General features: G+C 41.6%; 2 protein-coding genes across 3 annotated transcripts; one reads left to right on the top strand and one right to left on the bottom strand.

Moving 5' to 3' along the window:
• Positions 1-1,902: 1,902 nt before the first annotated feature.
• Positions 1,903-11,855, bottom strand: si:dkey-174i8.1 (arylsulfatase I). Of its 2 annotated transcripts, XM_034898990.1 has the most exons (4): positions 10,215-11,855; positions 4,410-4,661; positions 3,259-3,591; positions 1,903-3,164 (listed from the first exon to the last, which is right to left on the bottom strand). In XM_034898990.1, the coding sequence occupies exons 1-4, from the start codon at positions 10,268-10,270 to the stop codon at positions 2,090-2,092; spliced, it is 1,716 nt and encodes a 571-aa protein (XP_034754881.1). In that variant the 5' UTR covers positions 10,271-11,855; the 3' UTR covers positions 1,903-2,089. The 2 variants fall into 2 exon arrangements, with proteins under 2 accessions (XP_034754881.1, XP_034754880.1); XM_034898989.1 differs by lacking the exon at positions 10,215-11,855 and having other exon boundaries at positions 4,410-4,892.
• Positions 11,856-14,875: 3,020 nt separating this feature from the next.
• synpo2la (synaptopodin 2-like a) lies at positions 14,876-24,783 on the top strand. Its single transcript, XM_034897708.1, has 4 exons — positions 14,876-15,274; positions 18,704-18,855; positions 19,092-19,810; positions 20,964-24,783. The coding sequence occupies exons 1-4, from the start codon at positions 15,173-15,175 to the stop codon at positions 23,543-23,545; spliced, it is 3,555 nt and encodes a 1,184-aa protein (XP_034753599.1). The 5' UTR covers positions 14,876-15,172; the 3' UTR covers positions 23,546-24,783.
• Positions 24,784-24,807: the final 24 nt, after the last annotated feature.

Below are 24,807 nucleotides of genomic sequence, written 5' to 3'. Positions count from 1 at the left end.
CCAAGCAGCATCACATATGATTCACTCCTGTTAAGATACATCAGTAGCACAGCAGCAGCTTTAACAGCAGGGCAGGCGAACACATCATACTCAAACAGATAGCTTTCTCAGCCCAGTATCCTTATGGTAGGAATTACATCCATATTAGATGAATCTGCAGCTCATGAGGTAGGTCCATTGCCAATGTCCAATGCCAACACAAGAAGTAGTGTGCCTTTTATGTTGTGAGATGGATGCACATCTGACTTCTCTGAGTTTGCATCCTCTCACAGACCTGCAATTCATCTTTAAAAACAATCATAATATTTCCCTAACCTTATAAGCGTACCCCACTAATTCATCATTGCACTCCTAAATCATTTTTCCCTAACCATTACCATAATGCAGTTGCCATGTGCAGATATTGCAAAAAGTTAGAATTTTATTAACCTTGTTAATTAACTTAATCCAGCATTTTGCAGAATTGTCCATGTTGAAGTTTTCGTCTGGTGATCTTTCGACATCCCGCTATACATGCATGCAGATACAGAGGCACATTTTTGGAATGATAAGTACATTTTTCACAAGGGTTCCAAAACAAGCACCCAACATGTAGGTGATATGGAACACATACACTTTCCTAGAAATCTGGAGAAAGAACTGTTCAGGGGATCTGCTGACCACCGACTGAAAATACTCTCAAAGTTACACTAGCCTATTCCTTTGAACTTATTATGTATATATGTAGAAGTGTACCAATTTCACACTCTTTCTCCATTTTCTACCGTAATTTCCCCTATAACCCGTACCACATTACGTATACAAATTAAGCTGTCTTTTTGTGCCAAAAAACAGCAACTGGTTTGGTCCATGACTTTCTGCAGACACTCTGTGAAGTCATGAGATGCCAAGATTGATCTTTTTGCATTCATTTTTTTATTTAGATCATTTTAATTAGATTTCCAACTTTCAATAACACAGTGCATGAGTTACTTAACATTTAAAAATCCAGAAAAGACTTGCGGCATTTGGTACTGAGCATTTATTGGTTAGTCATTACGGTTGGCCCTGGACATCGTGTGGTGGTCAAAGGGTTTTCAAAAGCCAGAAGAGTACGCTGTAGTATGAATCTGTCTAACCCCTTAACAAAAGAACAAGGTGACATTTGACAAAAACAATCCCCGTGGGTGTCTTTGTGTCATCATAGAAGGGTTCTCTCAGATGATTAAAAGATGAGACATCAAGAGGTCACCCTTACATCCTCTTTTCATCTCTTCAGGCATCACTTCCACATGCATAAGCTCTATCTGCAGTCAAACTATTCCCAAACACAGGGATACAGGCACAAAGACACACAGATTGCTCCCTACGCAGTCCAACGACGGCCCATAGTCACACTGCTGCAGTTTGGCTGCAGGACAGTGTGTGAGTCAGCTTGCTTAGCCAGCCGTACAGCCCTGTCTGCTTTTCTATCAGGCTGCCTGTTTATCTGCCGACCTTCATGTCTATCTGACCTGCCTGATTCTCTGTATTTTAGTTTGTCTCCATCTTCTTTTCCCTTTAACTCCCCCCTGGTAAAGGTGTGAGTATGCTTCAAATTATGTCCTTGCCAGATGATCGACCAGCCTGCCCACGCCACCCACCTGCATATGCAAATTTTAGCAACTTTACAAAATCAACAATACGACAAGCACAACAACTTAAACAGGTGTCTGGAGGTGAAAAAGTATGCAAGATTTTTTTTTCAGTCTTCACACAACTACTTCTTCCACTTTTCACATGCACACCATAAATTACTTTGAGGAGAGACTACATACGTGTAGTAATCAGAGCAAAGGGTGGCTACTTTGAAGAAACTTGAATATAGGACATGTTTTTCAGTAATTTCACAAGTTTTTGTCAGGTACATAATTCCACATGTGTGTGTGCCGTTGTCCGCATTTGTATGATTCATTGCATCTCACCGCAGGCTTTTTGGCCTGATGTTAAGCGTTCAGGAACAGGTTTTAACAATTTTGCCTTCAGATGTGCTTATACAACACATGTACAACCTGATTGATTTGAAGCATACTGAACCCTTTAGTGTAATCAATTTAGTTAGATGAGACATTTAGAAAAACAGGGTGTTCCTCTGCAGACGTGACCCCACCTTCTTAAACAGGGCTTTTAATTTGCATACTTTGCAGTGCTTAATCTTCATCCTTCCTTTCCTGCCATCCTCCCCTCCATTATCCCCCTCCAGGCCCAGCCAGGGGCTCCAAACCCCTCCATGGAGCTCAGGGTCAGCCATAGGATCATCTGGTGGATTTCTGGGCATCACAGCTGTCTGATTGTACTCTGCCAACCTTGTCAGCAGATGTTTCACTACCTCTGGACGAGCTTCTGCCAGGTCTGACCTCTCATAGGGGTCAGAGGTGACATTGAACAGCCAAACTGACTTCCCCAGCTCACTGCGCCGCTTTTCAAGTTTTTGCCATCGTTCCGGTCCTCCGGGAAGAGCCTGTGGGGGTATCCAGTCCCCGTCACCCACATTTCCTGTCAGTAGCTTCCAGTCCCCAGCCCTTATCGCTGCCCTTACGGCTGTGTCCCAGATCCCGAAGCCGTTGAGTACCAACGCCTTGTCATATGGCTCCCCAGGCTTCCTGGAGACTGGGTCAATGTTGAAAAGGATTTCAGTGCGAGGACAAGGTAGGCCCTCACTGATGGCCCCCCACACATCGTGACCATCAAGGCCACGGTGAGACTGTGGGGCCCCGGCCAGCCCCAATAATGTGGGATACCAGTCAGAAACATGGATCAGTGCTTTGCTGACTACACCCTTCTTCTTGAGGAGGGGACTATGGACAAAGGCCACAGCCCGGATGCCCCCTTCCCAGTAGGTCCCTTTTCCACCTCTCAGCGGCCAGTTGCTCCCTCCAGAGAGCGGCTGCCCCCCGTTATCAGATGAGTAGATCAGTACGGAGTTTTGATAGAGCCCACTAGTCCTCAGTTCCTGGACAACTTGTCCAACCCCATCATCCAGGCAGCTCAGCATGGCTGCATAGTGGCGCCTGAGACGATTCACCTGGGAATCATAGCGGTGCAAAAATTGGTCTGGTACCTGCAAGGGTGTGTGGGCGGCCTGAAGGGACATATAGAGGAAGAGTGGTTTATGGGGATCGTGGCTCCTCAGGATCTGCTTCACTCTGGTTGAACAGAGGGAAAAAGGTGTTTTTTTAGGGTGTTTTTTTTCTCTGTATGTGTGAATCTGTTTGATATAATTTATAGCTGGATGCTCACCTCTCTATGTACAGCAGAGTGGAATAGTTGCCGGCCATCTCCCAGGCAGGCCTGTCTCCATCATGCAGGTCAAATCCACAAGCTTCAGCCCCGTCACAGCTCCGATAGGAGAAGTGGTCCCCACTGCCAGTCAGTGTGCCCAAGAAACTCTGAAAGCCACGTCCTGTAGGTAGGCAGCTTGGCCTACAGAAGCCCAGGTGCCATTTTCCCACCATGTGTGTGGCGTAACCAGCTTCAACCAGACGCTCAGGTAGTGTTGGGACGTCCGGGGGCAGGCAGAGCGGTTGACGTGATCGGATGATCGAATGCTGGAGTCCAGTGTGAATTTGGTAGCTGGCAAGATAGTGTTTTGATAGGACTTAACACAATAATGGGAAGTTTCACTGATGAAATAAGAAATGTTGCACCCTTGGATACTCTCACACTGTTACACATCATGCAGAGATGTTCAGTTATGTTATAGATTTGTTTTGTGATTGAGCGGTTTATTTACTTTTTTGTTGTATCTACTTTCAACCTGCAACATTTCTACCAGAAAACTCTTCATCTGCACTACAAATATGTTGTCAGTTATCCAAAGATATAATTCATATTCAGTATTAAACAACAGAACAGACTTAGTTTTACATATATATCTACAGTGTGTTTTATTGAGGATTGTACAGATTAGATGACTTGTAGCATTTCAGTTTTAAAATAAATGTGCGACAGATGTCTGTGACATACCTTTCCAGCAATAGACACAATGAAAAGTCAATAAAACACAGATCATTTCTGTAGCCAATATCATAATCAAACACATTGTGTTTTTAAGTCTCAGACAGGATTTTATTCCAGTATAATGGGGGTTACCTCTCTGTTTCTTTTTTATATTTATCTACACTCAGAATATGGGTATATTTTGTTGTAGCGGTTAGATAAGATAGTAATTCCCTAATAATTTAGTAATTGATGTTGGCAGTACTTGTGGTTCTTTTATTGTATGGCCTTTTTTGCACCGAAAGCTGCCCCATCACTAACTTCACCATTAGAGATGCTAGTAAAAGACAAAAAGACTGTAAAGCCTATGCATAATTATATTACACGAGAACAGATGCAGTAACTGAATTTTCTAATTGCAACAATGATGTAACGATAAAGAAATTACTCACCGTCCTGTCATGAGTTGACTGCGAGAGGGTGAGCAGATAGGCTGGACGTAATAATTTTCAAGTTTGACACCCTCTGCCGCCAGCTGGTCCAAAACAGGAGTGTGGATGTCGGAGCCATGGTAGCCAATGTCTCCGTAACCCTGGTCATCCACCATGATGAAGATTAAGTGTGTGGGCCTCAACCTTTTCACCTTCTCTGTGCCAAAACTGTCATCCATTGACTCTTGTTCTCCCAGGCAAGATAGGCCACTGAACAAGGTCACCCCAATTCCCAAGAAAAACGCAGACAAGATACCTCCCTTCATTTCCAGCTATCTACTAAAATCAGATTGTATTCTGTCTGTATTTTCTTTTCTGCTTAGTCTGCTTAATTAATCTCAAGCCGGATGGCTTCTGCAGAGAAATGGGCAGACCTGTGTGCTCAAGGGGCTCGTCCGAAAGTCTTATCTGCCCATCAAGTATGAGATGTCGTCTTTTTCAGGGGCTTATTGTTGATTTTGTGAGATGGGGTTGAGTTGAGGCCAGCTGCTCTGGTGGGTGGAGAAAAAAATGTGTGTGTGTGTGAAAGGCTTCTCTCTTTGCAGTACCTTGCTACATTCCTCTGTATTTTCAGGCGCCATATGATGGCTGGGAAGATCTGGGCAACTGAAATACATGCATAAACACACATCACAGACACACAGCAAAACAGCAAACACATCAGTCAAACCTATATACGAAAAGATTTGGCTTGTTCCCAATGAGTGTGGTTGGGAACCAGAGGGTTGTTGGTTCAAGTCCCTGCATGGACCAAAGGAAAGAGTGTGTATTGGTAGCAGGAGAGATGCCACTTCACCTCCTGGCCATTGCTCTGTACCCCCCACCCCAACCCCTCAGGGTGCTGGTCCAGCACTGGCAGCCCACTCACTCTGACATCTCTCCATTTGTGCATGAATAGGTGTGTGTATTTCAGGCCTGTGTGTAGTGATTTAATAACAAAACAGAGTGTAAATCGTAATTTCCCCACTGGAGATCAATAAACAGCATAAAACTTAAAATAAATAAAACTACTGGCATTACTGTTATTTCTTTCTGACTGCCACTCCACTAAAGCACTATTACAACTGCTACAGCCAAAATATCAACAATTCCCAATGAACATCAATTAAACCCTTTTGTCTTTTGTTGCATGATACTGCTCAATTATTAAAGTCACCTGATGAAAATTACTGCCCGTGCCGATGCAATAAAACTAATCCGACAACGAAGGAACATCCGGTGTTGTGATGAGAATGTGTATCGACCAAAGCGCTTTCAGCCTTCACTTTACTGAAATCTCCTTCCCATAATGCTGAGAGGAAATCAATGCCTCAGATGTGAGTCCATTTACTACGTTGTGGAAGCAAAGTCACGTTGCCTAGCCCTGTGGGAAAATTCACAGCTTTTTGGTAACAGTGAGAGTGAGGTGTATGCTGGAGAAATTGAAATCTATATGCTGGGAGAGGGAAAGATGACGATGAGGTAAGAATGAGGCTGACAAAGTGGGTTGATACATTACAGTGGATTAGATGAAAGACTTTGTGGGAAATATGAACATATGATAAGGAATATATGGCATAAAAAATATAAATTAAGCAGTAAGTGAAAACGACAAGAGGGAAACTGAAAAGGACAAAAAAGGGGGATAACAGTGAGACGGAAAGCAATAATGTGCACAAGTGAAAAAGAAAGCTTGACTACCTAATGTGAAAGGGTACAGCATAAACAAAGTGGCATTAACGGAACATTAGCCTTTTCTTTCACACACGTCTGGGTCTCTGGGTGTAACCATCAGTTTGCCTCAGGAAAATGTAGGGCAACATGCACTCTGTGTTACCGCTGGGAGGGGGGGGGGGGGCTGTAAAAATGATTAGTGACAAATGTCTTCTTGAGGAGAAAAAAAAAGGGATTGTGTTCTTTCCTCAACTGTCTGTGTAGATGTGAGTACAAGTGAAAACTCATGATGATTTTGTGTATACCGTGTTGTCTGCAGAGGTGCGCTTTAAAAAGGCACCCAGTGATATAATCTTGATTTTAAGGGAAATAAAAGTCAAATATGTAGCATTTAAAAGTTTATGTATAAGGTCTCATTTTAAGTAAACACTTCTTTCTGCAACATTGTCAGACCACTCTGTACAGTTTTATCAACAAAAGCCCTTTTTTACAGAGCAACAAATGGGAAATTTGTCAATTTCTATGTAGGGTAAAGCCACCTGTTACCCAATGTGTATTTGTATACTGTGTTTGGGTGTGTGTGTGTGTATGTGTCGGTGTTATGGTAGAAGCAGTGATGCAGACTAGAAGAGAGTAGCAGTGGGTGGTATTTATTCATGACGACAAATAAGTAAGTCACTAGATCTTGATCTCTGTTGCTGGAGGTAAAGGGAGGGAATGTGTGTCAAACTGCATTTGAAAATGAATTTAATTTCCGAGCATAATAACAAATAAAGACCTTATTTATATATTATTTTGTTTTGGTATTTACAATAGTCAACAATATGCACACATGTATTCATGGTACAGGTAATGGGTGTCAGTACAGTACTGGCTACTGCTATATACTGTACTCTGCTAAATGAGCTACAATCTGTACAAACCTGTCCAGCACATAAGAAAAGAGAAGAGCCAAGTTTATTGGGATGTTACTGTGAATCTGAAAGTCTGTATGTTAAATTTTAATATTTTTTAACTGCAGAAAACTATGACAAAATTAAGCTGGATGAAAAAAAACAGTAGGTTAAAAAATAACCATCAGATGTTTTGTTTTCTAAAGCAATGACATAATGGCCAACTCACAGACAAATGTAATGCTTTAAGGTTGTTAGGTTAATACTGTTAACAGCTCTAGTTTGACACATTTATGAACGTAAAGGTATGTAACTAGCCCCAGAGAGCATCAACATCAGGTTTTAATTGCTGTTTAATTACTGCTCTTTCACAATAGCTTAACTTATGCTTACAATTATACAAACATCTGCTACATAGTCCCTTTTAGGTAGCAGCTACACATACAGCAATACGTATGAAACATTTTGTGAAATGAAGCAAATTAAGGAACAGGTATTCAGTCAAAGCACATTTAAAGCTTAATGTTTAGACCTCATTTAGGATAATTTGACAATTTCCATTACTGTTCCCTGAAACTGGTGAGAGACATACAAGCACACACAGTGTAATCAAAAGCCTTGGATTGGTCCAAGCTTCCATCTTACTGTCTCTCTGAACAGTCGGACCTGGGCTCTGAGACATCACACAAACATGGTCCCTCCTGGCCCTGGAGGTGACTCAGACAGAGGCCGGCTCTTCTGCTCCTGAAATACTTGAGGATCATCTTCCAGTCGGCAGAAACTCAATCCACTCTTCTCCTGACTTTACTTAGCGATGGATTGACAAGATAAAGCTGAGAGGGTGGGGGACCAGTCGGTCTCATCACATCAAACAAACCACCCACCCACACGGAGGATGCTGGCGACCTTGAGTCAAGTTCACAAACTTTGGGGCAACTTTTCCTCCTGCTCTTTACAGTACCGCACTGGCCAGGCTGTTCTATCCAATCAGATGTTTTCCCCGAGGGGAGTGAGTGCTGGCTTTGACTCATCAAAAATTAAAGGGAATACACAAGGTTAACTGGTGCACTGTACAGCGTGTGTGTTCGCTGTTGGCAGCCGGGAGTGCCACCGTGAGGATTTAAGGAATAATGCATGCATGTCAAAGAAAATAAGATAGAGGGGGGGGGGTTATAAAGGACCTGCTTCTCAGAAATAAGCAATGGAGGCCCCTGATTGTACTTATTTGTACATTCACTCAGAGAGAAAAAAAGTAGGAAAATCAGAAGGTAGGAATGAAAATTTGCAGCACTTGAGAATGACTGGTACAATGGCTTTATTGATTCAATATGACTTTGTTGCTTTCATTTTATGCTTTTTTTTTGAACATGCTTTTGCTCTTTTCAAAGCTTTTTTTTAAACTCATGGTCAATAAACCTAATTTAAATGACATAAAACCTAATTTTTGAGTTTGAAAAAAAGCTGAAATTATATTATTATGAGTATTTTGACTAGTAGTTAGATCAGAAGATGTTGAGTGAATCACAGTCTGGCTTATGTCAAAGTTTAGTCAGAGTGCCGTTTTAAAACAATTTAAACACTTCTTTTTTTTTCAATGGTATGAAACTGAATAAAACACTCAAAATTCAAGAAGTAATCATTGTTTTTACCTGCAGCTAACATGTATGCATGCATCCCAGTTGTTTGGGGGCAATTTGGTTGTAAGAAACTCCTATTTCTGATATAACAAACTTTTGTTAATGGGTTAAATTTGACCCAAAGACAACAAAAGGGTTAAAGTAGGCTACATTTTAATGGAGAATCTACCAAATTAGATATAAACAAACTTTTCTTATTTTAAAAGACTAAAAGTATAGGCATTTCATTGTTACCCAGCTGGGTAAAGGACAAAGGCCGCTCACAAAGGGAAAAGAGAGGGAGTTTTTATGCTAAATATTGTAAGCTTCCTAAAGTTTAATGAGACAATATTTCAACCAGTAAGGTTTCAGTCAGGCAAACATCCACGTGACAAAAGAGAAGGCTAAAAAGCCTATTATCACATGTTGCATTGCGTGATCTAAGCTGTGATTTATGTCTCTATATGCATGTACAACTTTCTTTTCTTTCTTTGCCTGATGATGTTGATGGTCAAAATGTTGCCTCGTAAAATGTTGTTGCTTGAGGACAGCATCTCTTTTTCTTTTTCAGTATTTTTAGCCATACTAACAGGATGTCTTTATGCTTATTGCAAAGAGGGGTGGCTTCTGTTGGCAGGTACACATTATTGTAGAATTGTTCAGGGTCCCCAGAGAATAAATCCTGCCGACTTTGGTGATCCCCTGACTTTTCTTCCAGTGCTGCAGGCAAGTTAGCATTTTTGTTTTTAAGCGACATGTCTTCAGAACTATTGGATGGATTGCCATCATGGTTCCCAAAATATTCCAGGAAAACTTTTGAGAAAAAAAAACACATTTTCCCTCATCAGTGAGTATTTATTTACTGAATCTTAACTACTCATTAGGGCATTTGTTACCATCATTATGGATGTAACAGTTTACTGTATTACTAAGTATGAGTTTGGTGGACTGGATAACAAGCATAAAGGTCAGTGACATTAATATACAAATACTGATGAAGGAATTTTATTCACTAGGGATGTAACGATTACCGGTATAACAATAAACCAAGATAAAAATGTTGATAACAACAATTACAATTAATCCCAGCTTCATCTGGGCCGCCTGTAGTTGCTGCGTAGGGGCACTGCGTAGCCTACAATGTGCGTTTCTTGAAGTTGTAATCATGGCGGAATGAGGAGATGAGCGCTCAGGACATTTATCAGCCCTCTAAGAGGACTAAGTCTGAAGCATGGCCATATATTAGTTATTAGAAGAATGCCAAAGGATAGTTGATTAAATATAGTTATCCTGTATATAGGACGTGCAGGCAAAAATGTTGCTGCTAAAGGCACCGAACACACAGTATACTAAAAATACTGCAATAATACCCAAAAACGTGATAATTTTGGTCACTATAACTGTGAGGTTAAACATCCCTACGTTCATCGATTAGTTTTTAGATCATACTACCTGAAGACCAGACTTCCAAGAGAAAAAAGAAACAAACAATTAAAGCCTACTTTTTGACTAGCATATTTTTTACGCCATTGTTCTGTGTGAGTTTGCAGTTGTGTGTGTGTGTGTGTGTGTGTGTGTGTGTGTGTGTGTGTGAGAGACAGTGGTGACAGCACATGGAGGTTATGCGGAACCAACTGGCATCATGCCGTCTCTGTGCCATAGAGTTGGGCGGTATTCAAATTTTGATGCTGTCAAACCTCCTCCCCATTTCACCACGGTATCCGGTATTACAGACTAATTATGGCTAAAGGCTCAGACGGCGTCACCAAACTGTTGGCTTGTGCCTACACTGTTCAGAAATTGACTACCAAACACTAATACTAAAACACCTCTCACTTCTCATTAGGTCGAAACCTGAAATGCTGTCAAACTGCAGAAGTCATGTTCTTCGATTTAAAGCCAAATTTGTACCACACACACATTACAACGTAGTGACAATTACATTGTACATACAATATGACATCTCAAAAATGGTTATATCCCAAAAATAAAAATAAATAATAAATAGGAAGCACTGGTTTAGCAGAAAGAGAGAAAGTGAACTGGACGGCACTAATCATTGAGGCTAGAATTTGAATGTAAATGTCAGGTTAAATAATATAATTAATTCCCAAAAGTAACCTCATGGTCCTCAGAAAAAAACTTTAAGAGTTTAAATAGATAATGCAAAATGTCAAAATTATACCTCCTTCAAAAGAAAACTAACCTTTTCAACCTGACATTTTAAAAATGTGAAACTCTCAAGGGCAATATAAAACGTCTTTCCCAAAAGGGTACAGTATGACGTTGAGTAATATTCTCTAAAAAATACACTGTGACAATTACCTTCGTCACTTGTACAGGTTATGTTTCAGGCATTTCCCTGCATATAAAATAAATTAAAGCTTTAACTTTTTTTTTATAAAAATTGCATACATAAAACACCCATCGTCCCCTTTGGTTACTGCCTCTCTAATGTGCACAGTCGCTCTATATTCCTGCTTAAAAGAAACAATTTAAGCAAATGCTTAAAATAGTCACCATCCTTACTTTCGGTGTCTACTTTTATTATGAAACATATACAGTGTTCACTTCATGCACTAAGTTTCAAAAAGCTCCGCTTACATCATGTTCATTGTATGGTCTCATTTTCCCCTCAGGGTCTGCCATGCTGGCCCAGGTGCCTCAGTTAAAGGCTCTGTAGCTCTGGGTCTGTGCCGGCTGCTGCTCAACAAATATGTCTGTCAAAGTCCTCTTGGGAAGGCAGGTTGGCCGACAGAAAAGACATTAAATAGAAAACGGAGAGAGAACAGAGACATTGCTTAAGCTCTTTACAGTAAAAATGATTGAAAAGGAGGAGAGAAAAAAAACATGACACAGTAAAAGAGGAAACCTTTAGAAGGAGAGACAGGCTGACATGCTAATTAACAGCGGGAACAGGGAGGAAGCTCTCTCCTCACTTTACAGTTCTCCCATGTCCACAGGAAAAAACACTCAGCTTTCTTTATTTCCTATGTTTAAGCCACAATCAGCAAGTCTTTGCTGCACTCTTATGCATCGCTTTAATTCATTTTGATGCCAGCACACAACAGAACGCAAATGGAGTAAAAAAGAACAAACAACAAAAAAAAACATATGGAGACACTGTGAAAGTAAAACGTTTTTACCATGCTGCTGTATATTGATTTGGACTATTTTCACTTTTCTAGAAAGACAGCCCACTTCTGTCTTCTGTGGCAGAGTGACTTAGCAGACCTCTTCCTGAGTTGCAGGCATTTTTTTTTTCAATTCAATTTCATTTAAAGTATCAAATCACAAGAGTTATCTCAAGACACTTTACAGATAGAGTAGGTCAGGACCACACTCTATAATTTACAAAGACCAAACAATTCCAGCAATTACCCCAAGAGCAAGCATTTAGTGCAACAGTGGTGAGGAAAAACTTTTACGAAGAAACCTTGGACAGATCCACGCTCTTGCTAGGCATGTCTGACAGTGCTGGTTAAGGGTGTAATGAATAGTGGCAATAACAGTCACAATAAAAGATAATGGAACAGTGACTAAAAATAGTAGTTGTAGTAGTTCATGACATAGCAGGGCACTGCAGGGCGTTACAGGCCACAGAAGAACACAGCAGGATGTAACAGGGCATAGCAGGGCGTGTGGCAGGACCACGGAAACAGTTGCAACCATGATTTTGGTGCCACCCTAATCCAAGGAAACATGCTGGGTGAAAAAAAAAAAGACTCCAGGGAATGAGCTCCCCAGAGCTAGGTTAGTAACAAGCATTTCTGGGACATGGATGCACACAAATAGAAAGAGAGAAAAGAGCTCAGTGTGTCAAATGATTGCAGGCAAGGCAGTGTCTTTGTTTAGTTTGACAGGAAAACACATCAACTAAATACACATTGTATTGGTTTAGCTGCACAAGTCTGTTATTGAATATCACAAAATTCTCTTTTTATTCTTAGATTTCTCACTCTTGTTCTGGCAGTGTTTGTGTGAAGGGTTTGTTTAAAATGATCTGAGCTCTCACAAAGTCACAAGGTCTTTCAAGTCTTTCACAACTATATTGGGACAGCATTATGGTTTTGTTTTTGGACTTTGGAGAGGTGTGAAAAAAAGTCACCTTATATCTCAGTGTAGCTAAAATACTGGTGTAGACTAGTTTCTTCATGTCCTAACATATTTCAGGAAGATATGATCTGTGCATGTAATGCCACGCAGGCTGTTGGGCTGCACCCTGAAAACTGCTTGTCATGTATATTAAAACTTGGTGTAAAGTGAAACATCCAACACAAAACACAAGAGAGAAGTAAAAAATCTGTCGGATCCAATGTTAGATATCTTTAGCAACAAAAAAGACAAAAAATAAAAACATAAATAAAATACAGTGATTACTGAGAAGTTAATAGAGAAGTAAAGAGCTCCGAGAGGGGCAACAACAAGCCTACTTTTCACCACTAGAGGGAGTGGTTGGCACAACTGTTCTACAGCTATGTTTGTTCAGATATCTGTCTAATGCGTCACTTTCCCTGTGTAAATACAGATCTGACATAAACTGGATCACTTGTATCTGTGTGGTTAAGCCCTTGTTTTAACTGTGTTGCTCTGTTAGATCTGATATCATCTCAAGGAAGAGAGTGTGACATTTTCTCTGACTGTCTGAGCCAGGACCGATCTTGGTTACTATCCTGAGGTCTGAAGACAGCTGCAGAGCAAGGCTGCCAAAGGGAGCAACTATCCTTGGTAGCGTTCTGCAGCATTGATAATGGCAGTGGTGCTTTTGCAGCAAGGGGATCATTCAGGCTCTATCAACAGGTTCAAAGGCCTGTCAATGCCCCAAAGGAAAATACAACATAGTTAAAGCAAGTTCACATCCACTGAGACTCTGTGTGCAAGTGGAAATTGATTTGTTTGCTGAGTTTGAAGGGTTTTTAGATCTATTTTTTTCAGTGCTTTAATTGAATTAAGATTAGAAAACAGGAAAGGTAAGGACCAAGAGGGAACAAGGAAACAGAAGAGATTGTACCAATGTGAAGCACCAAAGTAACACTGGATGATTTCATGAATCAAATTGGTATATTCAAAAATGCACAGCCAGTTTCTCTGATTTGATGTTTAAGATCAAATGTGTCAGTGTCTTTCATGAGTATAGACCTCGTTTGATTAAATTTTAACTAAACAGTTTGGAAAGTTTCCTTCAAACAATATTTGTATCTTACCCCCTACTGAAAACTCAGTCAGTGGTGAAAAGACACCTTTCAATTTGAGCCAGGCTAACTAGAATGTGCCACAGTATCAAAATTAACTAATATAGGGTAGAACAATGCAGTAAATGTCATGTTTGCTTCAAATGTGGGGTTGGAATGTGTCTAGACATGTTCTCAAAATCAAAATCCATGAAATTGGCAATGCACTCTAATTGCACCAGTTACCTTGATATGTATAACCACTAAAGCTAAACTAAGATGGTGAACATGGTGAACATTGTAAACATTACAGCTGCTTAACATCAGCATTGTCATTGAGAGCACATTAGCATGCTGACATTAGAATTTAGCCCCAATTACAAGATATATTATTATGTCACTCTGATTTAGTTTAACAAAAAACCCTTTCACAAAAAACATTGTTCACAGCATTTGTTTTTCTTGTCAGTATCTACAAGCAAGTATGGGTCCCTTCTGTGTTGCAAATAATTTGTCATTCAGTCAACACTGTGGATTTAGGACATATTTCAATGTAGATATGCTGGCTGTTTATCCAGGGCTTGTAAAAGTATTTATCCTAAAGTCTCTATGATGACAGTCCAGAATGTGTCCAGATCCAGCGGAGCTGTCCGGATACACAGCAGCTTCAGCAGTTAGAGTAATCTGCACCAAAGTCAATCCACTCATTGTCTACATCATTCATTTTCAAGAGTGGACTGTCCTATCCTGTCATGTCTCGTTCCTGCGATTTGAGAGTCTGGCTGTGACCCTACTAAAGGTTACAAATGACATTAATGCTGTAAAGCCAGATGTGAAACAGTGCCAGTTGAACTTTCTGAATGTTACCTTTCCCTTGGTTTGCAGATGAGCACCCAAAGCAGCAGAGGGGTGTCCTATTTTTGGAGGGGCTATCAGCAACCCAGTGTAATAGGTCTGACTGACAGGACAAGTGTTGCGTTGGAACCTCCCCTCACTCATTTGGGGCAGACATTCCTCAGTGTAAGCAGACACAGACCCCCCTCCCATCATATTTCACCCTCCCTCTCTCTCTTGGCTATGATGGCTGGCCCACTCTGGGTATGGGTGGGCGCACAGAAGCGTGTTTTTGTATGTGTGTGTGTGTGTGTGCGCGCGTGTGTGTGTGTTCAGGTGTGAGCGTCGGCCTCCAGCTAGAGTTAGACTCAGAGAGAAGTCGGCATCCGGACAGTGTGGCAGGCAAAGTGCACGTCAGAGCTCTCTGAGGGGGCCCTGACCACTGACCATGGGACAAATGCACTGAGGGCCCCCAAGACAAAATATAAAAGCCAAAGAGGAGCTGAAAATAACCAAGAAAAAAAAGAAACACTAAAAAAGAAAGAGAGAGCAGAAAAATGGTTGCAGAGGAAGTGATAATTACATTGTCCGGTGGCGCGCCATGGGGCTTTCGTCTCCAGGGAGGCGTGGAACACCAGAAACCGCTACAGGTGGCTAAGGTAAGACGGGTTACTCAGTAGTTGTTTGACGGAAGCAGTTGTTTCACGGATTTGCTGACTTTGTTAGATTTAACAGCCTCAGTAAAGAGAAGTGAAACATCAGCTGGGATATATTAGGCCGAGATTTAAGGAGCTGTGAACAAAGTTGAAATGGAATATTGGCTGCCATGCATGTTGGTTTGGGGCCTGAATGTGAGTCATCATCTTGTTTGGGAACAGTCTTCATGCAGAGGCGCACTAATGATTGATTGGGTGAACTTAAAACTTCAAGGTTCAGCGAGGAATATAGGGTGACCTTGATGCATATCTTCCACTGAATGCTGCTTCTTAATGAACGCTCTAGTGAAATTAAAGTGATAAAGACCAGAAACTTTAACTTGGACCAGAAACTTGGTTACTTTCTGACAAATAACTGGTGCACTTCTTCTGTGCTTACATGGACACATTATAACAGAGATTTTTGGTACATTAAGGTAATCGTTTTATAAACTGTTAACTTATCTTTATTGTGAGGAACTTATGAATGCTACGCACCCTTTACCCATGACCGTGAGCTGATGTGCACTATTCAAAAAGCATATTTCCACTGCATTATCATTTTTGTAAGCAATTCAAATCACACCAGCAAAGCCATGTCATGTTTGAGTTGGCGGGATACTTTACATCTATCTAAAAAACACTGTTTTAACAGTACCATGAGTGGCAAACCACATAAGGGAGCAATGAATGTTACAAAAGTGATTTAGTTCAGTTCTTAAAATCCCTGTGGTTCAGGCCAGACTCAAGCCACATTGGTGTCTCTGATATAAAAAAATATATTGCTACAGACTACTCTTTTATCTACATGTTTAAAGAAGTTCAATGAAATAAAAAAACGATTGTGTAAAGGAAATATTTAACCTTATAATAGTGTTACTGCCTTAAAGCACATTCTTCATTGACAAGAATTTACCGTGCACATTTGGCCACAGTGAAGCAGTCCAGATTGGAATCTTGATCTCCATTTGAGAAAGCAAAGAGTCACATGTAAGCCATCTGGGAAATACTATATATTTATAAAAATGATTAATTTGACTTGCAAGCAGCAAGAAATAGTACATCTAAGAGATAAAGCTGAAAATGGTTGAAAAAAACTATTTTCTCTCCTTTGCATTTTGACTCAAGTTAGTCCCATGTCATCACTATCTGTGACATGAGCTGTAAAAAATGATCAATCCACAGCTGTTGTTTCTTGCCCTATCAACCTTGTCCTTCCTGTCTAAAAAGACCTGGGCCTACTCCCTCTCTGGAATGACCTCTTTATATAGACAGATCAGATTTCTTAATAGGGTAGTTAAGGTTTAGTACATCTGCAGACACGTTATTCATGCAATACATGTACACACATGAAACATACATGCACGCTTTCAATAATTGTTGACTGTGCAGAACTCCTTTTCCAGGTGGCTATTTTTGGTTTGGTTTAGGGGTCAGCCAAAGGTATGTGTTTCAGCTCAGTACTCAAAAATTACCCTGATACACTATTTTTATGCATGCACAACTCAGGATCTTGCTGCTTGGAGATAAACCTATGACTTATGTTTGTTCACGTTCAAAGGAAATCCTGATTGCTACCTCTATTGTCTTTCATATAGCTTCTGTTCAGGCCCCATGAGCTGTGAATAAATGACCAGGAGGAACTTTTTAAGGTTAGGGATACACCTTTGTTTTCTATGACCCTCATACATACTGTATATGTAAGGCAAGTTGCATTTTCCATTAAGTACCTCTCTATAACGCACAATTACATTCAAATGAAGGTTAATACATTGGCACAACAGTTCTCATTGGGTAAAGGAAATGTTTCTGCTTACAGATCTCACAAATTCTCTATGGCAAAACCTGTCCAACAAAGATTTTCCTTTTGCCGGAAAAAGGGGAATCTTTACTGGCTAAGATGGTAATTTTGGTTTGCTATCAGAAATGAAATGTGCTATGGGCAATGCACCAAGGCAGTATTTGTCATTAAGAATATTAATCCAACATGTAGTTGATTTATGCAAAGGTGGAAGTATGTAGCCGCATGACACTAAATCACCTTAATGGCAGTGGACAACAGCTGCTTCACCCCTGAATGTAGGAAGGTGTAGTCTTGTGAGGTCTCATACTATACCGTCCCTATCAGGTGGAGTAGTCTGGGGCTTCACTGAAATAGCTGGTGTGTCAGTGCTGGGTTTGTGCCTGTGGGTATGCATTCACGTTTTTTATGTTATTTAATTTATGTCTATTTTTGTATCAGTGGTGTGTGTGTGTGTGTGTGTGTGTGTGTGTGTGTGTGTGTGTGTGTGTGTGTTTATGTAAGGGTATTATAACTGTTATGACTAGCAACCACGAGGGATTGACTGACTGACTGAATAACTGACATCCTGTACCACAAGCAGCACAGACCACTTTAAAAAGGCTTAGCTAAATGTGGATGTGGGATTTCATTACAGGCAAACCAGAATAGCAGAATAACTTACTTTGTGAACCAAAGTTCTACAACGTCAAACCAAGAAGACGTAGTGACGTCTTAAGTCAACCAAGTGACATTCAAAATTCCATATTAATATAACAATACATGGCAGTGCCCTCGAAATTCTATTGACGCTGCAGTTGTTGTCTTTAAACATTTTCAAACATCTGCTTTGAATTATGGGACATGTTGACCTGAGGCTATTCATGTTGGGCATAATGCCATGGTCCTGACAGACCCGAGCACAAATAGCAAAGCTCCAAATGAAGATGGCTGCTGGCTGACATTTCCCTGTTTAAGTGTGTATGAGTGCCCCACTCAAGCTGCAATATGTGGCACACATTCTGTATGTCCACAGCAAGATCATGCTGTCAGTACAAAATTTGCTCTCTGTCAGTCACTATCACAAACCAAGACAAGACACCAGGGTAGTAGCTCTGTCAGGCTTTTGTTTTCTATCCATGAAGTCACAAAATTCAAAAATAACATTTCCAGTTTGTACCAATTGGCTTTCTATTCCCTTTTAGGTATCTACTGTACACCAAGTCTCTTCAAACCAAAGGTTGTCCTGAGAATTGAGACCTGGCCTTAAGTTTGAAGTCATATTTGATATAAAAGCAATTAAGCAAATAAATTATACATAAACGTATGCCCTTCATTGACTTGTCAGCATTCAGATGTGAAATTCTTGCATTTCTAGGACTTAAGCTTGCCCTCAAGGCCTTAAGACTTGACTTGAGTTGTGCCCTTGAAACATAATGGAGACTTGGATGTCTCCTGAAGGACTTGACAGTTGTCTTGGATGTTCCCCTTTCAAAACAGATTAGCTTCATATCAAAAATATGTTATGATATAACCCATCAAAAGTCAACATTGGTCTAAGTTTATGTCGTCAACGTGAGTGTTTTAAATTTTGCCTTCCTTTACTGGTGCAGGTGCGTAAACGCAGCAAGGCATGTAGGGCTGGGCTTAGGGAGGCTGATGAACTGGTGTCCATCAACGAACAGCCATGTGGAATGCTATCCCATGCCCAGGCCATGGAATTTATCGACAGCTCTCCTGGGATATTACACATCCGGGTTAAAAGGTCAGAGAAGCAAAACAATGATACTGTTACTATTGATAAACCATCATCAAACCATTAAAATGTATCAAGTAGAAATTATAATATGCACAAGACTCAGGACATGCACTATTTAAAATGTCCATGTGTTTGATACTACTGTATATTATATCCCCAGATTTGGGAAATTTGACTCTAATATCACATCCAACGGCCCTCATTTGAGCCTTTTAATATTTTAAACCCTCCACTGTTTGCAGGGTGCCTGCTGGTTTTCAGTCCGTGGTGCTTGTGACCCGTGCCCCATCTCCCCGTATAGACAAAGAGTACCGTGCTGCTCTGCGTGCCATGTCGCCCACCCACTCCCACCATGCACCTGTCCGTGAAGTCCACCATAGCCACTCCTCGATAACCAGTGGATTGACATCTCCACCAGGTAGTGAGGCTTACTACGGTGAAACTGACAGTGATGCAGATGTGGCGGGCTATGAGAGGCAGCGCCGGCAGAAACGACGCAGCCCCAGCAACTCCAACCCAGGAAAACCAGCAGGACGAGCATCTCCTGAGGGCGGGGAGACTTCAGAGATGAGTGGCTATGACAGCGCTCCAGATGCACATGTTTACCCTAGTTTATTGGATAAACGTGGGGCAGATGGAAATGGAGGAGGGGGGCTACCAGGGGTGGAACGGAGGGAGGTGATTTATCAGCCTCCTGGACCAGGACAGTGGTCCTCCCAGACATCCACTGAGACCTCCTCTATCATCTCCTCAGCAGATGACCAGGGGCCACGGGATAGAGGTCAAGAGGAGGACAGTGGCTTTCTAGAGCCAACTAACGTGCCACTGGTATCCCCTGAGAGGGCAAAGGGGGCCATGATGCTAAGCTCCCGCAGCCAGTTTGTACCCATGGTGGGTCCTTTGAATAAACCCCTTGACGAGGAGCTTACAACAACCTACATGGAAAAGGCCAAACAAGCCAGTAAGTACACATGGGTTCTCCACAGTTATGTAAACATTCCAACCTCATAATGTTCACTGGTTGGTTCAAGAGTCACAAAACTTTTTTAAACCCTACAAACACAATTTTTATTATTACTATTATTACTAGGGAAGAAAAGTTCTCATATAATTTTATATGTTAGTATAATATTGCCTTTTTAATTTCATAATTCATGTACAGTGTACTTGTTGCCTTTGTTTTACCTACCTGTCCTGTTTAAAACAGCCCTGTAGACAGTTCAAAGAGATAACTGTATTATCAAACAGTAGAATAATTTTGTACAAACCCATCCCTATTTGAAAATACATATTTACAATATTCATTCTACAGATAGACATGCGAGTTTTATGGCAACACTATTTAAGCCCATTGATGACTGATAATATAAATTAATACCAATGTTTTCTGAATGTTTTTAAATACTTTATGATGATGAGAATTTTAGTTTATTTCATTACAACTTTGAAAAGAGAGAATACATCCGACACAGAGCACTGACTAAAACTTGTCATTCTGTCCATCATCCATAATAAGCTCAGGAAAAGGACAGAGCTGGGCTATTTAAAGTCAATGGGCTGTTTTAAGAACTTGAATACATTTACTCTTGTAAATCCCCCTTGCCACCACTGAGTGCAGGTTTAACATTCTAATGTCCTACTACCCTGTCCTAGACAACTTAAGAACTCTCTTCATGTGGCAGTGCCTATTGGGTTAACAGAATTAATTAATTTGCTTAATACCATAACGGGTTAAAGAATATGTTGTGGCTAGCCTTTGAAGTTCTCCTTCCAGTCACCTACAACATGCAACTTTCCACTAGCTTGCAGATATTTCTAGTTAAGTTAGATGTCATGTGACTAATAATGTGCAAATGTATCCTTCACCCCAGCTAATGTGAGAAGCTGAAGGCTTGCCTGGAATTTTTCCTGGAAGTGCTTCTGTGGCAAGTTAAGAGATAGATGCCTGTTGAAGGCATGTTGATCAGAACAGGTTTAGATGTTTTATGTCAGAGTCAGTTTTTGGTTTAAAGGTTAAATCTGTAAATTCAGAATTCTCTGACCTTACTGTAGTACTTATAAGAGTCATGCTCTTACAAAACTGTTCCTAAAGTTATTGCATTAATACCCTGCAGAACTTAACCGAGGCGACACTTCGCAAGACAAGCATGTGAAGGAAGCCAAAACCAAGTGTCGAACAATTGCGTCCCTACTGACTGATGCTCCCAACCCTCACTCTAAGGGGGTGCTGATGTTCAAGAAAAGGCGACAGCGCTCCAAAAAGTACACTCTTACCAGTTTTGGTAGTGTAGATGAGGACAGGTGTCAGGACTCACAAGAGGAGGATGGGGTATTCCCTGGCAGCGAATCAGAGTTTGATGAGGATGGCTTCTCTGCCGTTCCTGACCCAACTTGGGATAGTGACTACTTGAATATGCTGGAGAAGAGAGCAACTGCAGGCACTGAAGGTCGTGGGGATGGGGCAGAGGATGCTCCAAGTCCAGGGTTAAGTGACATCACAGGCAAGGGTGCCCAGTTGTTTGAGCAGCAAAGAAAGAGGGCTGCTGAGCAAGCCAAGAAGGAAGAGGCAGCACAACCTCGAGCTCCTCCACAGTCCCAAGTCCAAGGGCAGATTCATATGTATCAGATGCAACCAGACACACAACCACAGATGCAGTCAAACCTCCAGCCTCAGCAGATGATACCACCTAGCACTATAGCACAACAAGAACTGTCCCAGGCTCCAGGTCAAGTTGCAGCCTGTGGAATGTCTAATGGGGACCTATGCTACTCTGCAGTTAGTACAGCTAGCATGAAAATGACACCTCCACCTGTGACACCCAAACCAGCCACTGCCTCAGTGACTGTTCTGACCAGACCTGCACCACCAGCTGAAACACCATTACCAGAACTACCTGCTAGTAATGTTCTCAACAGAACGGCACGTCCTTTCACTCCTGGCTTCATCAGCATGCGAGCAGCGACAGCACCTGTAACGTTTCGACCATCAGTAACAAAGACGGTCCAGCGTCCTGCCTCAGCAGCTGTTGTGCAACTACCATTCTCTACTGCCTCTGAACTAGCCATGAATACTACATCAGTAACATCCCCACCCTCCTTTGAACCTCAAGGTCCCTCGGCCCCAACACCAGAAGCTTCTGTTCATCACCTGTCATCACCATCAATAACTACTGTTCACCATGCTCCATTTGTAGCTGTGCCCCCAGTGTCTATGCCTTCATTGCTCCTAGCTCCACAAGCACCAATGGCTCCAGCCCCAGCTCTTCCTGTATCCCAAATTCTTTCTTCACCTAACCCAGTTGCTCCAACGCCTCCACTTCAAGTACCATTTTCTCAACCACATCCCCCGCAATTTTCTGTGGCACCTGTAGCTACAGCGTCAGTGGTCTCTCAGCCAGAAGCTGTAGCTCCAACCCCTGTTCCTGGTCCAACAGGTCGCACAGGGATCTTAATTGATGCTCGACGGCGAAGTGGCAAACCTAAACCTATGTTCAATTTACCAGATGTCAAGAAGAACTCCCCAAATCCTGATCTATTGTGTATGGTGCAGAACCTGGATGAAAGGTCCACCCGACACAAATATGGCCTACCACCATCTGAAGCTATCTATGATGATGCAGATGGAGAGAGAGGAGAGAGGAGTGGCGAGACCAGCATGGGGAGGGCGCCTCCTCCAGTGGCACCCAAGCCTCGGGTCATCCATGAGGCCCCACTGTTTCTTCAAGCAGGAGGTAAGGGGGCACAGCTGTTTGCCCGCAGGCAGAGCCGCATGGGTATGTTTGTAGTGGATAATCCACCCGAGACCCCTTACCAGCAGGAAGTGGCCTCGCACAGTTCAGCCCAACTCCATGACTCCACTTCAAACCCTTCCCATGTCTCTCAGTGGAAATACTCCCCGAATGTCCGGGCTCCTCCACCAATTGGGTACAACCCACTTTTGGCGCCCTCTATCCCTACGGGGCCTCAGAGGAATACAGGCAAGCCAGAAAGCAGGGGCAGAGGTGTCTCCCAAAGAGAGGGGATCAAAGCTCTGGATTTCATGAGAAGGCAGGCCTACCAGCTCAACTCTGCTATGTTCAACTACGGTGGCAGTACTGCTAATCTATCAGCCATGCCTTCTTATCAGGCCCAGAGGCAGCAGCATGGTGACTACACAACAGCAACAATGGTTGGCAGCTCATTAACCTCACCTAGGCAGATCCCCGTCAAAACAGCCCGTGTCTTCGAGGTCAAGCGATTCTCCACACCCACACCTATGTCAGCTCCTAGTCTAGCTCCAAAGGTCATAGCCCCTCGCTCAGCCACTACCCTCGGAGAACGTTTGACTCATTCTGGCATGATGTCACCACCTCCTGCTCCTTTCACTCCAACCCCGGCCCCTCACTTGACACCAGCACCAGTCAATGCCCCAAAACAAGCTCTACCTCCCTCCCAACCAGCTGGACTGCCTAGCCTCCCAAAATTCTCTGCCACCCCTATTCCCCAGCATCTGCCCCCTGCAGTCCCTACACCTTACACTCCGTTATCATACACCACTGGGCTACAGGCAGCCAAGCAGTTCCAGAGTGCTCCTGAGCTTAGTATTCTTGCCTCTTTGCCCCCACTCAAGTCCGACCCAGTCCAGGCTCCCAAACCACGTTTCGTTGCCACCAAGGGAGGTGTCCAGCCCCATGTTTGGAGGCCAGGGGCAATGTGAACACCAGTGAATCCATCACTACCACACAAGGACATCTTCATGTACTATTTATTAGGTGCTGAAATTAATTAATCAATTTACAATTTTGTTAATTTGTTTGTTGTTTGAGTAAAAAATGCCAAATATCCATTGGTTCCGGTTTCTCAAATTTGAAGCTATTCTGCTTTTTTCTTTTTACATCATTGTTCACTGAATGTCTTGGGGTTTTGGGTTGGGCTTAAGTTTTAAAAAAAATTAATTGTGATAGGCAATTATCTTAAGCAATTTATTTACTAATGAAAAGAAAATGACAGCCCTACATCCAATTAATTTAAGCCTCAAATTGAGCTGTAAACATAAGGTTATGAAGAAACAAAGTGATTTGGTATAAAGTTGAAATCCAGATTTTTCCAGAACATTTTTCAGGTTTTTGAAAAATGTTACAACCTGAATAATGGTAAGAAATCCTAAAAATCTACTTATTGTTAAAAAATGCTGTTCATGTTATTTTGCTGCCAACTTATTTACCCAAACATTTATCTGAGTGACAATAATAATAATAAGAGGACAATAGCACATACTGTAAGCTGTATAGTCCACCATATGCCTGTCCTGGGGGAGGTTTGTGTAAGGCTTCTGGAGATTTCTTTCTACATTTTTAGCAGAAATATCATCTAATCAGAGCCTGTACTGAAATATTCTTTGAAACTTGAAATATGAAAGATGTTGAAAATGAATAGTCGCGGTTTGGATCATAGGATTAAATGACTCAAGAAATATGTTTTAGTATGTTGACAGGTGGAGGATCATAAAGCAACAGCGGGCTTATATCTTTTATCTATCTCTGAACATTTCATTCTGTTATTTAGTATTTGTCCTACTAAATGATGTGCACGAAATGTGTTTACCCTATTCTGTTTGTGACATTGTCAAGAAGAAGCCCATGATGTCCAGGGATTTAAATGAAGTATGTTGAAAATTGTAAAATGTTTTTAAAAGTCTCTGCTCACCTTGGTTCTATATGTGAAGACAAGGTATGCTCTGCAAGTGTTACTGAGGTTGTGCCAAATACTTTTGCTGACTATAGCCATTAAGAAATGCTGTCTTTTTAGTATGGGTCACATTTAACAAGTGCTCAGGCTGTCACTGAATGTACACTTATATCACAGCTTTCATTAGGCACACTAGACGTCCTTATAATATCAGTGTGATCTTTGCAGATATGTAAATTAACTTTTATTAAACTAATAACACAGATGAAGGAATGTGTATTTGGTTTTGTT

This window comes from Etheostoma cragini, chromosome 17, assembly GCF_013103735.1.
Source record: "Etheostoma cragini isolate CJK2018 chromosome 17, CSU_Ecrag_1.0, whole genome shotgun sequence".
In the NCBI taxonomy this organism is placed as follows: Eukaryota; Metazoa; Chordata; class Actinopteri; order Perciformes; family Percidae; genus Etheostoma; species Etheostoma cragini.
The sequence above is the reverse complement of the archived record's forward strand: the minus strand, read 5'-3'. Positions and strand labels throughout refer to the sequence as shown.

Bases quoted from the DNA above. Each gene is read 5' to 3' on its own strand.
- si:dkey-174i8.1 (XM_034898990.1), bottom strand. From the start codon at position 10,270: ATGGCACAGAGACGGCATGATGCCAGTTGGTTCCGCATAACCTCCATG. The intron at 3,592-4,409 runs GTGAGTAATTTC...CTATCTTGCCAG, and splicing joins AGTCAACTCATGACAGGACG to CTACCAAATTCACACTGGAC. The intron at 3,165-3,258 runs GTGAGCATCCAG...CTGTTCAACCAG, and splicing joins ACTCTGCTGTACATAGAGAG to AGTGAAGCAGATCCTGAGGA.
- synpo2la (XM_034897708.1), top strand. From the start codon at position 15,173: ATGGTTGCAGAGGAAGTGATAATTACATTGTCCGGTGGCGCGCCATGG. The intron at 15,275-18,703 runs GTAAGACGGGTT...TTACTGGTGCAG, and splicing joins AACCGCTACAGGTGGCTAAG to GTGCGTAAACGCAGCAAGGC. The intron at 18,856-19,091 runs GTCAGAGAAGCA...CACTGTTTGCAG, and splicing joins TTACACATCCGGGTTAAAAG to GGTGCCTGCTGGTTTTCAGT.